The sequence below is a fragment of the Amphiprion ocellaris genome, chromosome 20 (assembly GCF_022539595.1).
Source record: "Amphiprion ocellaris isolate individual 3 ecotype Okinawa chromosome 20, ASM2253959v1, whole genome shotgun sequence".
NCBI classification, from domain to species: Eukaryota; Metazoa; Chordata; class Actinopteri; family Pomacentridae; genus Amphiprion; species Amphiprion ocellaris.
In genome coordinates, this window is record NC_072785.1 from 12,567,618 (window position 1) to 12,584,099 (window position 16,482).

At 38.0% G+C, this 16,482-nt stretch overlaps 1 protein-coding gene across 1 annotated transcript; it reads left to right on the forward strand.

Annotated features, from left to right (window-relative positions):
* The first annotated feature begins 1,775 nt into the window (after window positions 1-1,775).
* ncmap (non-compact myelin associated protein) lies at window positions 1,776-16,480 on the forward strand. Its single transcript, XM_023296001.3, has 4 exons — window positions 1,776-2,345; window positions 13,079-13,185; window positions 13,630-13,714; window positions 15,051-16,480. The coding sequence occupies exons 2-4, from the start codon at window positions 13,092-13,094 to the stop codon at window positions 15,328-15,330; spliced, it is 459 nt and encodes a 152-aa protein (XP_023151769.2). The 5' UTR covers window positions 1,776-2,345; window positions 13,079-13,091; the 3' UTR covers window positions 15,331-16,480.
* The last annotated feature ends 2 nt before the right edge of the window (window positions 16,481-16,482 follow it).

A 16,482-nucleotide genomic window follows, 5' to 3' on the forward strand; every position in this document is an offset into this window, starting at 1 on the left:
AAGAGGAGTTTAGTGGCAATTTCAAGCAGATTACATCACGTTTGAAATGTTTTATTAAAGCAGGGTAATACAGTTTAGGATCTGGGAAAAAATCTTCCTCCCCTGAGCCTGCAGGTGGATGTGCAGTAGAGGCATGTCAGAGGGAGAGCTGGGGAATATTTGCAGCTTAAATAGACTGTCAAATTGTAAAGGTATGTTAGATAAATGATGTTTTGAGAGGGAGGCATGCCACGCGGCAGTGCAGCTCACAAGCAATGCTTCATTAGTCATGAAATGACAAGAATGTATGCAATGAGGTTCCAGTAAAGTGGTTTCCTACATTTTTATATCTTTTGATACTTTACTTTTTTGATGGAGATTTAATGTTTGTGGTTTATGAAACAAATATGGCACGCTTACAGAGCCATTCAACCATTAGCTATAGCTGCTATATACTGTAGAGGGCCGCAGGGGGCTGGAGACTAAATCAGATGACGTATGAGAGGCAACAGGTTTCTAACAGTTACACCTACAGCCAATTTAGAATCACCAATTAAGCTACAATTCGTGCCTTAGGATTGTACAAGGAAGCCAGAGTTGTTTTTTTTTTTTTTTTTTTTTTTAAGAAACTCTATTTTTAAATACATTTTGAGCTACAGGCTTAGTTGGCCCAAACTGAAATGTCTGAATGATGGAAGAAATTGATGCTCTAAATCTGTATCATGGTTTCCAGAAGAGGAGCTGTGCTACTTTGGTGACTTTCACTTGAACAGATGGATGCAGCTGACTGCTCGTACTCAGTGAAATCAAACAGTTTTAGCACGCAACGGTGTTTACGATAAGATAAGATCAGATAAGATAAACTTTACTGATCCCTCACCAGAAATATTTACATTTTACAGAGGCTGGACACAGATATTCAGAGGCTGCAAGAAAGAAGCAGTACAATTACAAAAGTACAATAAGGCTATATAATAAAGATATAAATATAAAGTTCTCATAGAGACAATATATAAGGTTTGATGGATTTACATATGGATTTGACAGTGAGTTTACAAATAGATATGTGCAGATTTGGCACGGCCATTTTGAGAGATGGGTTATCCTTTGTGAAACTCGACCTCCATCTTTTACCCTTATGTAATGTTCTTCAACTGCAACTGAAGGATGTCAGCTCTGTGTTGCAAACAGTGCTGGCAGCCTATTGGGTGAAGCAGAACAATGTGTGTCTGCTTGAATGAAGTTTAGTTACACTTTCTCACAAAGGCACAACACTGACTTGCTTTATTATCACGGGCGCCACCTAACCCCTGGAGGGAACACGAGCCTCGATCCTGATGTCTTTCTGGCACAGATCTGGGGATAGACTGTCAAGCTTGTGCTAAAAGAGCTTGCACGCTAGAAAAAGAGATAGTAGGACAGTAGGAGCGATGGATAAATTACTGCCGGTAAAGAAAACAAAAACATCCTGTTCATTCTGCAACTTGCATACAAATGTTGACAGGTGTTTGAATGGAGCTCACTGTTCCACAATAGGATAGAAGAAAAGGCTGCTTGATGCTGGATGTTTTCTACTCACACACCCATTACCCTTTGAACAAGTTGTTCACATAGTTAATTTTTAACTACATACATAAAGTGTGTTCATGCAGAGATGAATAGATTTGTGATAACATTGACACCACATGCTTTCACTACATTCACACAACATGCACAGACATGTAGAGAGATCCTTGTGTTCACTGACCATGGACCCATAGTCACACACTCTAAGATATATATGAATGGAACTGATGTTTTTGAGGCGTTCGTGTCAGTTTTAATAAGATGCACTTCCAACCTCTTTGCAGAGACATCTTGCAAGATGCAGACAGGTGAATTCTGAGAGGCAGTAGTCATGGTGAGAGCAGCCAGCTCCGGAGAGGATCCTTACTTTTTGATCGGCGGCTGCGGCACGCCTAAGGGCCTGGCGGCAGGACCTGAAAAACCAGCTGCCTGAGAATATTAGTCTGACCGAGGAGCAGCTCCAGTGAGCAAGCGTGGAGCACCCTCCTCCTTCTCCTCACTCACTAACTCACTCACTCTCCTCCTCTCTCTTCACATAAACACTGTGATTCCCACAGAAACCACACACACAGAGGCATTTCGGCTTGTCTTTTAAACTCTGCGGTCCTTTGTGTGTCACTTTAGCAGCATCTGGGACTGATTGTCCTCTCGGAGCAGCTCACCTCCGCTCCTTTACTCCCTCGTGTCTCCCTCCACAGGTGGACTATGCCCCCCTCGGTCAGCTGAGGGAGGGGGCTGCACACTGCTCGGGCTGCCCATCTGGAGAGGACTTGGGCTGAGATTAAAGAGGAGACGATTTGGTAAGTCACTGAACTGATCACTGCTTCTTCTCGGTAGATTTTGTCCTCGCCTGAAGTCCTGAGGTTGAGAGTGATTTCTCTGTCACGGCGGTCCTTTCAATGTGTGTGTGTGTGTGTGTGCGTGTGTGTGTGTGTGTGTGTGTGTGTGTGTGTGTGTGTGTGTGTGTGTGTGTGTGTGTCGCCAGAGAGTGTGAGAACAGGGGTTCTCCCAGACAACATGGCGAGACAGCAGGTGAGCCTCAGGTGAAAGGGAATAGCTCACATTCCAAAGGACTCTCGTATTTATAAATCTTCTCTTACTGCTGAACCAGTGGAATGACACAGATTTACATCTGAATTAGGAAGATTCAATTTCAGTTCCCATCACTATCAGGCTATCTGTGATTGATATGTGACTGTGGCAGTTATCATCTCATCAGCGGCCACTACGTTGTAGGAAAGTGTGACTGCTGTTTGTAAAGCCTGGCTGCCCTAATTTCAAGCTCACAAGTTTGAATAACATTTAAGTGGTCGATGAAGTATTTATGTTCTACTTGTAGCTTTGTTTTGGTGTTTTATTAACAGTGATTTGCTGTTCCTTTCCCAGGGCAGCTGTCTGTACACTTGTTTCTTTCAATCATGCTATTTTCAGTTTACAAATTTAAACTGAAAATAACATTTTCAGTTATTTCAACAACTTCCTATACAAGCATTCAGACTAACAAACGAAAAGAAACGACAAACATTTTTCATCTCATCCCAAGTTATATAATAACAATGAAATATGGACTTTGCGCTTTGGGAATCATTTGAAACAATATGATTTTAGTTAAATCCTCTTCAATAGAATCTATAACTGGGCTCCAGACAGAGAAAAACCCTGAAGAGATCCGTCTGTGCAGTTCTAAGAATCAGAATAGAAAGTTCTCCTACTGTGATTGTACTCATCTTTATTCATTAAATTTTGCTACAGATATTCTTTTTGTGGTTAATCCTCTGAACTCCTAGCAGTTTCTGTCTGTTTTTGTGCTCCTGACACTTATTTAACCAACTTCTTTACTTCAATATGAAGTTGTGCACCTCTATAGAGACAGCACAACTATGTCTTGAGGTAATGGGAACTCAGAAATGCCTTCTATGCCACATGACACACTTAGTACTCATACCATAAATCATAGAAAAGGAAAGACAAAAGTTGAATTGCTTTGGTTATTTGTTTATGATTTGACATTGAATGAAAGAGAACACAACATGTAGAGTATGGTGACTCTACATACTATAGAAATACTCACTAATGTTTTTAACTTGTTCCCATACTTGGCTCCTATATGCTATATATAAACACAGCCTGCAGTTCAACCCATTACAGCAAACAAGTAGAATTTTTTTCACCAGACAGTTGACTGTAGATGAGTCAGTAATGGTTTTTAGGTTGTTGTTTTTTTCTTTTAAAAAAAATATGGCTAGTGCAAATGATTTATCTTTTGGCACATTTACAACTGAAACTTGTAGATGTTGAATAAACCGTTTTTAATTAAATATTAGGATTTTAAGTTTCAATTTGGTTATTTTTGTGGACAGAACCTTACATCTCATATAATACAATCAAGGGTGGTCTGAAAGGTCAAAAACCAAGGATTTCTTCTGTTTTTACAGTTTCTGATTTCGATCAATGGTGTAATTTTTGCTTTTTTTTTTGGTCTTTTTTTGTGAATAATGTGCCCTCCAAATCCACTAGTGTGTTTGAGGGTTCACAGGCTTAATGGCTATGTTCACCTACCTAATTATGTTGAACATTAGGCTGAAATTATAGTTTGTATCACTTTGAAATGTCACTCGTTTGCAGCTGGTTTGTTTTCCAAAATGTTTTTTTGTTTGTTTAATTATGGGATTAGCATACATGGAGTACTGAGGAGACTGTAGTGAGATTAGCCAGCCATGCTAAAAGGAAGTGGGCATTTTCACATAAAAACTTAATTATCTTGAGGCTCTGTAGATGATAAGTTTACCTCTAGTTTGTGGACTTTAGTTTGTTATCATATTTGACTGTGATAAGCGTTGTTTGGGCATATGCTTTGTTATGCAACCTTAGAAAGCATACTAGACATACCAGTAAACCAAGAAACACTGTAACATCAACAGAAGCTGCATGATTTGCATCAGGATACACTGAGGTGTTCAAGATAAATAAATACTGTATCCAATTAGAAGGGAAACTCCAAGGGAACTCCAGCGCTACTGTATGACTGTGTTCTGACTGACATGGTGTTAGAATTAGTCATTTAATTTGGCATAAAGATATTAGTCCTATTATTGGATTGGTTTTCTCCCGGGGAATCCTGAATGGATAATGAATGCTCCTTCTCAGACAGTTTGAGAAGGTTGCTCTCATGATAATACTTGACTGACAGAATTTTAATTGCAAAATTTGCTCCTAATCAGTGTAAATACAGCCAGAATACTCGTTACATGATGTCACCGCTTGATGTTTTGACATTGAAACTGTCAGATCCAAGGTATTGAGGTTGTAAACAAACAATCTGAAAGCCAGATACTGTTTGCCTTCAGTATTCAGTCATCTCTGAGTCGTTCAGCTGGACTCACTTTGATCTCCTTGTCACCATCTTCAATTCCAAAACTGATTTAACTGGCGCACACAGTGGCGAGCGCCTTCCACTTTATTCTATCAGTATAGATACTCATCAGGCTGTATCACGAATTTCAAATTTTGAGGATGAATGCATCAATCAAATCCTTTCTCAAAAGTACAGACAATTAAAATGGCTTGTTTATGCCATCATACAAGAACACTTTTAATTTTTTTTGTTGTAAACAATACAGTGTTGGCATGTTTTATGTGGAATTTTGCTTTAAACAACTAATTGATGATATTTGCACACAGAAATCTAGACTTTTAAACATCAGAATTTCCAGGACAGTGCAGCTTGTTCTTTCCTTTTAATGACATAACAGTATTTCTGCTGTGATTTCTGTCATTTGCAACTCACTTTCACACTCTTAGCTGTCACGATACGCTTCCTCTGTACTGTGCATATATTTTTAGATTGATTAGTTTTTAAATCTTGCATGTCACTTCATCATGTATGTCAATCACAGGCGAGTGCACTTTGCCAAAGACCTACTAGTGCTGCTGGAAATCCCTGGTGGCTGATTGAGGTCAATAGAAGTCATGGTTAAATCCCTCTTTAGCGTGACATGTGGATATAGGAAACCTAAATCTGACGTGATACAGCTGACCTCTACTGTGATCTCAAACTGCTTCATGCTTGTTCTTCCAAGGGAACTAATGGGTCCACTCGTGTCTAATTAAGCTGCTTCAAAGCGACTGCTTAAATATTGACTCTGACGGTCATTTGATGAAGGTCTTGCTTTGAATGTGTTTATTATTGTGTGTGCAGGCGACTGTGTTATATTTAATATGTGGACGAGCAGAGGGGAAAGAGTCGAAGCACTCGGTGGCTTCAAGTATTTTTTTTCACTTGCATAAAAAAGGAGGAAACAAAATTGTTCCTGTTCTGCGTTGAGTCCAGTAAATGATTTGTTTACTGAGGGTGGAAGAAAGGATATTGAATCTGTGGCGTTGGTGAATAGCTGCAATTTGCGGAACAACAAACAAACTATTATTAGAGCGAGGACAAGACTGGCCGATGAGGAAATGGATACCAGCGTTAGAACAAAGTGATCTGATTAGTATTAGTTACAAATTCCTTTGCCTTCAAAATGGTGAACAAACTTGATTCCCCCTGGGAAATTAAGCTGCACTGAAGTCAGTATGAACCTCTGGAAAGTATTTGAGCAACAGTCATGCTCATAAAATGAGCTTAAATGAAAAATTTTATTTAAAAAATGACAGTGGTTGGTTCAGTCGCCATGTTAATCGAAGCCTTGAAACTAAATACATGAAGTTCAAATTTTTCTTTAAATGCCCGTACAGACAATGTTACACCTGATTAATATTCAATAGGGTTATCTTTGTGATCAGCATGCTGTAAAAATTTTAAATTTTTAACTGTAATTTCTCATAGCAAGTTACTGTTATTTTATAGATTTTTTTTCCCTATTTTGTTGAATAAAATAAGTAAAAGCACAGAAAAAAATTGTAATTTGCATGTCAACATTAAAAAGCAGACCTAAACTGTGAATAATGTCAAACTGTGAATATATGTATAAAATAATATATATAATAAAATAAAATAAATATAATTTTTTTACGGCGTTTGATGGTACACCTACACTATTTTATATTTTTATTGTCATTTTACAGATTTACTTGTTTTGTGAAATTACAGATAATATCTGCAATATTTTCCTGTTTAAAGTAAAAATAAACCAAAAAATTTAATAAAATGAAAATATGCCAATGCTGTGCATAATATCAACATAATAAAAATGCAGTTTTACAAATACTAATTCTTTCCTGTACAATGCAATGCAAATTGTGTTGTTTTGCTGTATTTAAATCAGTGGAAAATTTCATTCTTTTACTGATTTTCTTGAACCTTTTTTGTCCATTTTTATAGTTCTGAACATGACAGAATTGCACTACTTTTTAATGTACACTTTACTGCATCCTTGCTACCAGATTTCTAACTATGTTTTTCAGATTTGTTTTTACAGTGCAGAGGATCAGTACTATTACATTACATGGATAGCATCCTAGATTCAAAACTGTATTTTTAGATGTGCAGCTTCTTCATGTTTTCCCATGCATAGTCTTTAACATTTGAATTTCCCTGATTTCCCATCTGTTATCAGGACGATAAACGATGAATGTTTATGATTTTTGGTATTTCCAGTCTCTTGCTGAGTTAATCAGCTGATTATACTGTTTGGTTAGTACACAAGGAACGTTGCAGCTGATGAACACGCTCCGAAAAGACTAGTACCAGTGTCGAGTCCATACAGTAAATATGAAGCTACTCAGAGCAGTCATAAAAAGTGGAAACAGGGGAAACAGCTGTCCTGGTTTTGTTCAAGGTGAACAAAATCCATCTATCAACACCTGTCAAGCTCGACGGTTATCACAATATATCTCAGCTGTTTAACCCTGGATTGTCACCTAAAATGTAGCAAAGTTTTATTACATGGGAAACATTTTGTCCAGTTAAAATGCAGTGAATCGAACGTGTTTTTTTTCACTACATGTTGGATATGAACATCTTTCAAGCACGTCTTAATAAGCTTAAGTTCATGCGTAACCTTTTTGACAATGTGCGCCAGCAAAATGTTTTGATCCGGTGCCAAGTACGAGTTGTTTTGTTCCAGGAAGTCCAGTTGAATCATGAATTTGTTCAAGGTGTGTTGGCTGTAGGTGTTTCCTCCGCTGATCCTTACGTGACTTTTACCACAGATCACCAAACCTGAGTGTAACCGCCAGTCGGTCTGATGTGTTACCCACGTCTGCCGACACACCCAATCCACCCATCCACTACTGATGAAACATCTCTTTAGATACCACTCAGAGGCCAATTATTTATACGTAATCAATAAAGTAACTCTAGCAAATGTGCTTTTCGTCGATGGTTAAGTTCTTTATAGCCCAGTTTTGCTAGAACACATGTAGGCCGTGAAAGCAGACTTCCCTCCTGGGACTGAAAAGACTATCGATAGATCGTTTGCTTCTTCCAATCCTCCTCCTGATAAAAGCTGGTACACATAATCCTGGCCAGAGTTTTTATTCAGAGATAGCGTCGGTACCCTCTGCAGCAGCAGCAAAATAACCTGAAGCAACTTTTAAACCCAAGATAAGATCATTGGGATTGATTGAAAACTCCACTGTAAAGGCTGCTTACTTAAGGTGCTATGTACTGATGGACAAAGTCATTAGGATGCAATGAGGAAGGATAATTCTATTATACTTGTTTTAAGAAAATAATCAACTAACAAAATAACTGTACCGCCTGTCAATATGTCAAGGTGAATATTGTGCTGGATAAAACTGTATTTTTTTTCCATTATACCTCATTAAAAACTTTATATAGCCAAAAATATCTCTGCTCTATACTAACAAACCCTGAATTTATGCACAATATGTATTTTTTTAATGCATTTGATTCATTTCAGACATACCATAGTGTTATGGAGTCTAAAAAGAAAAGAAAATATACACAACGAAAAGCAAAACAAAGTAATCCACAACCTAAAATAATGTATTAAAAGTGAGTGTAATGAAGATAAACTTATTAGTTCCAACCTGATACATGTACTCTGGACATCTAATATCTTACTGTTTCCTGTTTGCATCAAACCATATACTTTTATACGTCTTCAGAAACTCCAAGCACACATTTACTGTTCCACATTATTAGATTTTTCAAGCAATTAAATTAATTTGTGTTCTTTTTCAAATAGTTTTAATATTTAATTTTTTACCAGCATTATTATATTGTGAAAAATGTGCACTTAAATTTATTAACATAAAGGATAGAAAGCTCACCTCATTTCTTTTTCTTTCTTTCTTTCTTTTTCTTTCTTTCTGTATAGTATCCATCTCTCTTAACAACTGACTGACTATAAATTCTCTTCAAAACCTGATGCTGTTGATGCAGTTTTATCCTTTTCAGCAATATGAATAGAACTGGCTTGAATTATGGTCGGCTGCGTCACCATGCCAACATCAGCTGCATACTGTATTCCCCACTATGTTACCAAAACAATGGTGCTACCAGTGTTACTTATCAGAAGCTGTCACCTAAGCAAAGAGCAAACATAATGTATACCCCTGTTAATCTCTGTGCTTAATAGTATGTCAACACCTGGAGAGTCACTTGGGCAATATTTGCCGTTGAGCAGGAAGCTGGATAAGACGAACAGTACGCACGGCTATCGAGTAACAGCTTTGTGACTCCATCGTCAGCCTGTAATTAAAATTCTGATTTTCATTTTTCATCCAATCTCAGTGAGACAATGTCAGATTTCTAGTTTGCAGAATTTTTTTTTCATTTCATACGTACTTGTATTACTGGAAATACAATGTTGTGCTCTGCCTCAGTATATTAACGTCTATTAGTTGCGCGAGGTGATAAGGCTCAGATGTACATACATTATGAGATTGTAAATGGACCTTTACAGGATATGCGTAGACTGTAGATAGAATGTAAATAATTATGCTCCACTGGTGATTAAGGCTATGCACACAGGCAACTGTGTGTTTTCATACATTACAGGCTGAAACACTGAAATCTAACCTGATAACCTCTGTAACCTAGTCTTTTAACCAGCTATGATAAAATCTGTGAACCAAACCTTTTAAGAAGCATTTTGGAAAACATATTTTTTCCTTTTCTTCCCTAGATTAAGATAAGAACATTGGTTACCCTGTAATTATCTCCCCTGTATCCAGGTGGCTGGCTGAAGTTCCATATTTACTGACATGAGAGTACAGTTGATCTTCTCATCTAGCTCTGATCCACAAAGCCAATAAGTGTATTTCTGTAACTGTGGTTGGAGATAATGAGGCTACGCAGAGTGTGTTAGCCTTAGGTTTCTTCAGCAAACAACTGACCTCTCGTGTTTTCAATTATTATAAGATGCATTTTGTAGGAATGCCAGGTACTGTACATGGCTGATATGTGACAGTGAAGTTTCTATTATTCTGTCTTGTGCTTTGATGGATCTCACTCTGTACAGCTAGATTAGTGTATAAAGATGGGAGGAATTTGTTTATCCACAGGTGGTATTGTGGGTTAATCTGCCTACAATCATTTGTGATACAGTAATATAATGTAATACTGTTACTGATCAGTTATAGTTATTACTTTTATTTTGCCTCCTTGATTCTCATGCAACTGATCTTTGTTTCTGAGCCAGTTTTCACCAAATTTGTTTTTAACTTTATGTTAATATTGTATTTAAGAGCATAAAAGACAGCTCTTGTGTATATTATCCTTATTAGGATGGAGATTTGTGCTGAAAAGTGGGTATTTGTTAAGCATCTCAGGTGATATAACAGGAGTATTATATCACTTTCTACAAAGAGTAAATAAACATAGAAATGCTTTTTTAAAAAAAATAGTGACTTATAATTCCCAATTTTTTGAGCGATGGCCCCAACACTGCTATTAATGTTGTAATTTCTTACCCAATTCTGCCAGTAATTTTGAAACGACAGCACTGATTAACCTTTCATTAATCCAATCAGCGCTTTATAAAAGCCACAGTGTTCAGCTGTAACTCACGTGCGATGCTGTAAAACGGAGGGTTTTGCATACATTCTTCTAAATTTGACTGCAATCAACAAAGCAGTCAATCTAACTCAGAGAAGAAAGAAAACCAGGGATGGGTTTTGTGTGTGTCTGGGACTGCTCTTCCGTGTGCCGGGGTTTTTCAGCTTTTTATAGCTGATGCAAATTCGGTCTGCTTGTTCTGATTGTGCCGCTGTGCTTCATTCCCAGCAGACACAGATCTCTCTAACTAACATTCTAACTGTAAAGTTTTAATTCTTTCTTCATCTGTGTCCAATCATTTTAACTGATTGGTGCCAAAATTAGATATCAAGCATAACTGCAGAGCCTGTTTTTTCCATGACAGTATTGCAAAAATAATATGTTTTCACGCTGGAGGATTTTAGCATTAGTCACTGAATATGTGAAATGAGAAGTGAATGAGAAGAGTCACAAAAGAGCCAGATTTACATAACAAAAGCCTAAAGAAAGACACTTTTGGACTGAAGTACTATAGGGCCACAAATGTCATGATGGTACATGAAGTCTTCTGATTAATGAGGTGTTCGTGAGCTACACTTGAATGACTCAGTGACCTCATTATTGACTCTCAGTTTTACGTTGCACTACATGAGAGGAGGATGAGGAAGTCTCACGATGACGCTCGTCCAGTTCCAGCGTAGCAGAAGTGGAAACTGAGGTACACGTGACATTTCTAAAACAAAGGTGCAGGGGAAGTTGCTGTGATAAGCCTGCATGTAAATTTCATTGACAGACCTTTAAAAACAAAGTGTCACTTTTTTCTTTCTTTTTTTTTTTTTTTTTTTTGCGTGAATCGCTATCTCTGAGCCAGCCAGTCAGAGGAGGAATCAGTTACAGGGACAGCCCTGACCTCCAGCTGGGTGCAGATTGTTTCCTGAACAGTGTCAGAGATCCTAATAATGACGGAGGATCTCTGCAGGGCACATAGCGGTTGCGGTGATGTAGGTGAAGATTTCACTGTAGTTTGTCAATAAAAATAGTCTGCTGGTAGCTAAATAACATGCACTCCTGGCAATGTACAGAATAGTTATGAAAGTTAGGACATGCTTGCACAATTACAAATTTATTCTTTTTTTGTTTGTTTTTTGTGAGTCTGGGGTTTTTGTTGCCATTTTTTGTCTTTATTAGACAGTGGCAGTGGGGGAGAGACGGGAAATGTGGGGAAAGAGAGCAGGGGAATGACAGTAAAGGTCCAAGCCAACCGGAAATCAAACCAGGATCTCACTGCTTGAAGGTATTTGCCCCCATGTGATGCACACTTGGCAATCGGATGGTGCAAGATGCTGTTGTTTTTTTTGCAAATATCCCTGAAACAAGAGTAAATCATATATTTTGGAGGCTTCAGAATAAAGCTATAGATCAGTGCTCTAGTGAGCACAAAAACCTGAAAGTAAAAACAGCAATTTGTGCCAGACTAACAAACCAGATATGATATATGAATTAATGAGCTTTGAAGATGTTCGTAGGCAGATTGTGTTACCTTCGTTTAGTAGCAGATTTCAGTAATCGGTTCCCCTCGTTCCCAGTTTTCATACAGAGCTAAGCAGCTACTATGGATTCAGATTAGACAGACATAAGAGTTGTATCAATCCTCGCTGTTAGTCAGAAGAAGCCAGTAAACATATTTCCTAAAATGTGGGACTTTTGCTTTAATCGTTTCTGGATAACATCCTTTATCAGGATTTGGATACACTCTCACATCACACACTTATTTTAAATATGAATTCATCGCGGGGTATCATTTATTTTACCGACAGTAACAATTATATGGCATATCACAAGGAATATTTTTTACACTTACAAAATCAAAGGGAAAACAATTCTTCTGTCTACTTCTTGTAAGGTTCTTTGTCAGTCTTACAAGGTATTGCTTGACTCTCAGTGCACACATAGCTATTTACTTAATTTTAACACATCTTGACAAATAGGATGATGATTTGAAGGAGTTTGTGCATACACAGGAAATGGATATATATGTCATATGTCATTCATGTTGAGTGCCCAAAGACAAGAGCTGCAGCAAACCTGTCCTACATGTCTGGATATTGTTTCCAACTCTCTCTGATAATGCATCTCTAAAACAACAAAGCCATTCTCAAAGCTTTGGCAGACGGCTGTGTGATCTTACAGCCGATTGATAAAGCGCACAAGAGCACAAGTTGGCTCACGTCTAGACAGACAGTTTCATGACATTTATGTGGTTGAGAAATCAGAGTCTGAAATGAGTGAATGCATTTTCTGTTTTGATGTTAGCTACTGTAAAGTCTGCACTGATTAGTGCTTCATCCTCTTTCCTGTGGTTTCCATACAACATTTTACTGATTTATGCTGCCTCCTCTGCCAGCCACTGTTCACTAACATATATTATAATGGTATTTTTTTTAAAATCTCCAAATCTGTCTTTTCATATTGCTTCCTCGTTCTCTTCTTGCTTTGTCTTGTAAAAAAAGAAGTCCCGCATTTGATACTTAGCCATAGCTTCAAGGAGGCTTAGTCAGCTGAAGTGTTCTATTTTTTTCATCTTGGCAGGTTTTTACTGAAGATGCAAGCTTCAACTGCCTCACCTGTGACCAACACTACAGCAACTTCGAACACAACTGCCGTCACAAAGACCAGAGAACAAATACTCATGCAGAGTAAGGGGCATCTCCTCTGTAGTGTGTGTGTGGATGGGTGTCTGTAGTGTTTCTTTTCTTCCCCAGTGAAACAGATCTTAGAAAATAAGGAGGCCTCCATCAGATCTTAAGAGTGTCCCCTATGTTTGAGAATCAGGTTCAAATATCAGACGATAAGCCAAGCCTCATGAATAACACCCTGTTGCATCATCTAATCTAGATGGTTTGCACAGGAGTGGCATGCATGCACTTAATAGAAAATATTTGCCATGTTGTGTTTGCCTGCTCGTGACGCCGTTGCTAAGCTACGACACATTACTTCTAAAGGATCCGTGAAATTAGTTGCACCACAAGCAGAGCAGAGGGACTGTGTAACAAGGACAGTTTTGAAGAGACACACACACACAAAACACTCCAAACCCACTGTTCACTGCTCATTCCTCTTCCTCTTTCCGTGTCTCTCAGGTTCTGGCGCTATGATCGCTGTCATTGTCATAGGCATCATCATCATTCTCGCCATTCTGCTGATCATACTTAAGACATACAACAGGTGAGACGACATTCCTGCGTGACAAGATGATTCCTGCATACCGAATGGCATGAGCTGTGGCACAATTATGCTGTTTTTATCCACTTCAAGGCGGACTGCTGCTGCTTTTGATCTTTGTCTGAGATGTAGAAGACTCATAAAAGCAGACATCTGTATCGTTAGAACTCTACTGAAAGTGACTGTCAAATATTTTGGCTTGTGACAACCTCATTTACAAGTCGCATGCACAGTGTGCAAGCACTACAAGCAACGAGGGACATTCCCTTCTTAGATTGTTTATTCTGATGCTGTTTTACAAGGCTGAGACAGTACAACTTCCCTGTATCTACAGTAAGACAAAATGTAGTGCCAGAGGTCAGCTCAGCTGTTCTTCTGACCCTCTGGCAGGTCCAAATCCAAAAGTTGGGCAACACTGACTTACGATTTTATGCATCTCTCTCAACAGAAAGGCTCAAGTAAAGTCTTGTCCCAGATCTTCAGTGCAAGTAGTTAGGTCTTTTATTTCAAAATAAAAGTGCTGATACCTCAACATAAATATGACTCTATTCGCATTACTGCTAAAGTAAAAGAACAGAATTAATCGAATTTATTGGAATAACTTTCTGAAACATATTATCAATACTGAGGTATAGTCATGTAATGTGCATTTCCTTTTGTAGCTGGTTGAGCTGATTGTAACTGCTCTGTAATAAGGTATTAGAAGTATAAATTACTTACTGTATTTGCTTATAGCTTGTGAAAACAAATGGCGTAATTATGTTCTTAATAATGTTTCTGTCAACCTGTCAGGATATGTTCAAATTTAAGGGGTAACAAGATAACGAAAAAGATGTAGGAGACAGTTAAAAACATATGTCTTTTACGCCACATTATTTTTATTGTTCTAGCTCTTTTTGGTACATAAAATATATGAATATATGTATATAAAATCACAGAATTTTATTTATTAGACTCTACAATTCTACAATTTCATTTAGCAGATGCTTTTATCAACAGCAATGTACATCTGAGAGTAGATACAACACAAGCAAGTATCTAGTCAGGAGAAAACAACCTGGATAAGTGCCATAAAACAAGTCCAAGTTTGATAATAGGACCGTGGTGTCTACAGACAGCGTGGATGTAATAGGATTTTTCTTTTTTTTTGCAAAAATGTTTTTAGTCTTTTATCTATGTCAGATGTGTTTGGTAATTTACTTATTATTTAGTTTTATTTGCTGATAAAGTAACGAGTAATGGGAGGGAGATATCTGTTCCAGTTGCAACCAAATAAATTTGCAACCTAATTTAAAAAGAAATGTGATTTTGTTAAACACTACGGTCTCTTTTTATCCAGACGGACACATGCATCCAGAGTCCTGGGAGCCAGAGGGGGCTCCAAACCTCGTCCTAAGTTATCACAATCCACCGTTCAGAGCAACATGCCGCTGAGCACCATGGGAATCAGCTCAGTGTCGGGCAGCATCACCACCTCGAACCCAGCCTCGGAGAACGGCTTCCAGCTGCCCAGAGCAGAGCTCAGCAGCGTGGAGGAAAATCACATAGAGCAGTTCAGCACCACCAGCAGCTCCACTGTGGTCACCATACACGGTAATCCGTCATTGGGAAACACATAACACCAAGACTGTGGTTTGGTCTCCAAACAAGCATTGACTGATGTGTTGTCCCTGACCACACACTGTGCTGACTGAATCCTGTGGAAAATCAATGCATGACGTTAGTGTTGTCACTGTCAATCTCCACCAACTGAGCCACTGCTGGTGACTATGTGGATAACAAGATGTCCCTTACTGTACAAAAACATAGAACAAAGAAACGTTCACAATGGATACCATGAAGAAATCGCAAAACTGAAACTTTCTTTTGAAGAATTGCTTGTTGGCTAAAGTCAGTGTTCAGAGATTGAATGTCACAAATGTCTGTACTGCTTGCTAATGTTGCATCACTACTAACACAATGAAAAATGTGTAGTGAAGGATGTATTGGCCGGACAATGTTGGTCTTAACTGTGTACATTTCTGTATTTAAGAAAAACTTACAAGTTGGTGAGTAAATGTAGGATAAACCTTAGAGAGGACAAAGACAGTATGAAAAAGGATAAATCAGTTTGTAGTGGAAACCAATGTGACTGAGAAAATATGGTAATATTGCAGATTTAGTTTGACCAGTTATATTCCTTACTTCATCTGGTTTGTGTTGCATCATTGTCTTTGTTTTCTGCTCAAAGATTCACTTAGGCTAGTTATTAAAAATCTATAAAATATCAGTCTTTTTTTTTTTACCACATGATGAGACAATGGAGACATTTTGTGAAACATCCGTCAGTCTAACTTGCTGATGTGAATCCTTTTTAATTTGACACCGAAGTATTTTGCACTTTATTTCTGTTGCTCCCTGTATTTGTATTGTTTGTGGGTCTTTATTAAATGAAGTGACATGATGATAAAAATGTAATATTTCTGTGTGTGGATCACTTGTGTGTTAAAAATGAAGTGAAAGGCGTCGAAGACAAAATAGTATGATCTTGGAGTGAAACAAACAAAAAAAAGGGGGAGGTAGAGTGAGTTTCTGCTCCCTCAGCTGGCAGCTTCTGGACACACCACGCTGAAAAACCTCCAGGATGCATTCAATACAACCGTAATTCGTTGCAAACTGTTGCACATCATAAATGTGACTGTCACGATATAATTGTTTGGTGACTGTATTTATTTGTTTTTTAAATATAATTAACGAGAACATTTTAAAGAATATATGTGTTTAAAGCTGCT

Coding starts and splice junctions, on each gene's coding strand:
- ncmap (XM_023296001.3), top strand. CDS start 13,092: ATGCAAGCTTCAACTGCCTCACCTGTGACCAACACTACAGCAACTTCG. Junction 13,186..13,629: donor AGAACAAATACTCATGCAGA/GTAAGGGGCATC, acceptor CGTGTCTCTCAG/GTTCTGGCGCTATGATCGCT. Junction 13,715..15,050: donor ATACTTAAGACATACAACAG/GTGAGACGACAT, acceptor CTTTTTATCCAG/ACGGACACATGCATCCAGAG.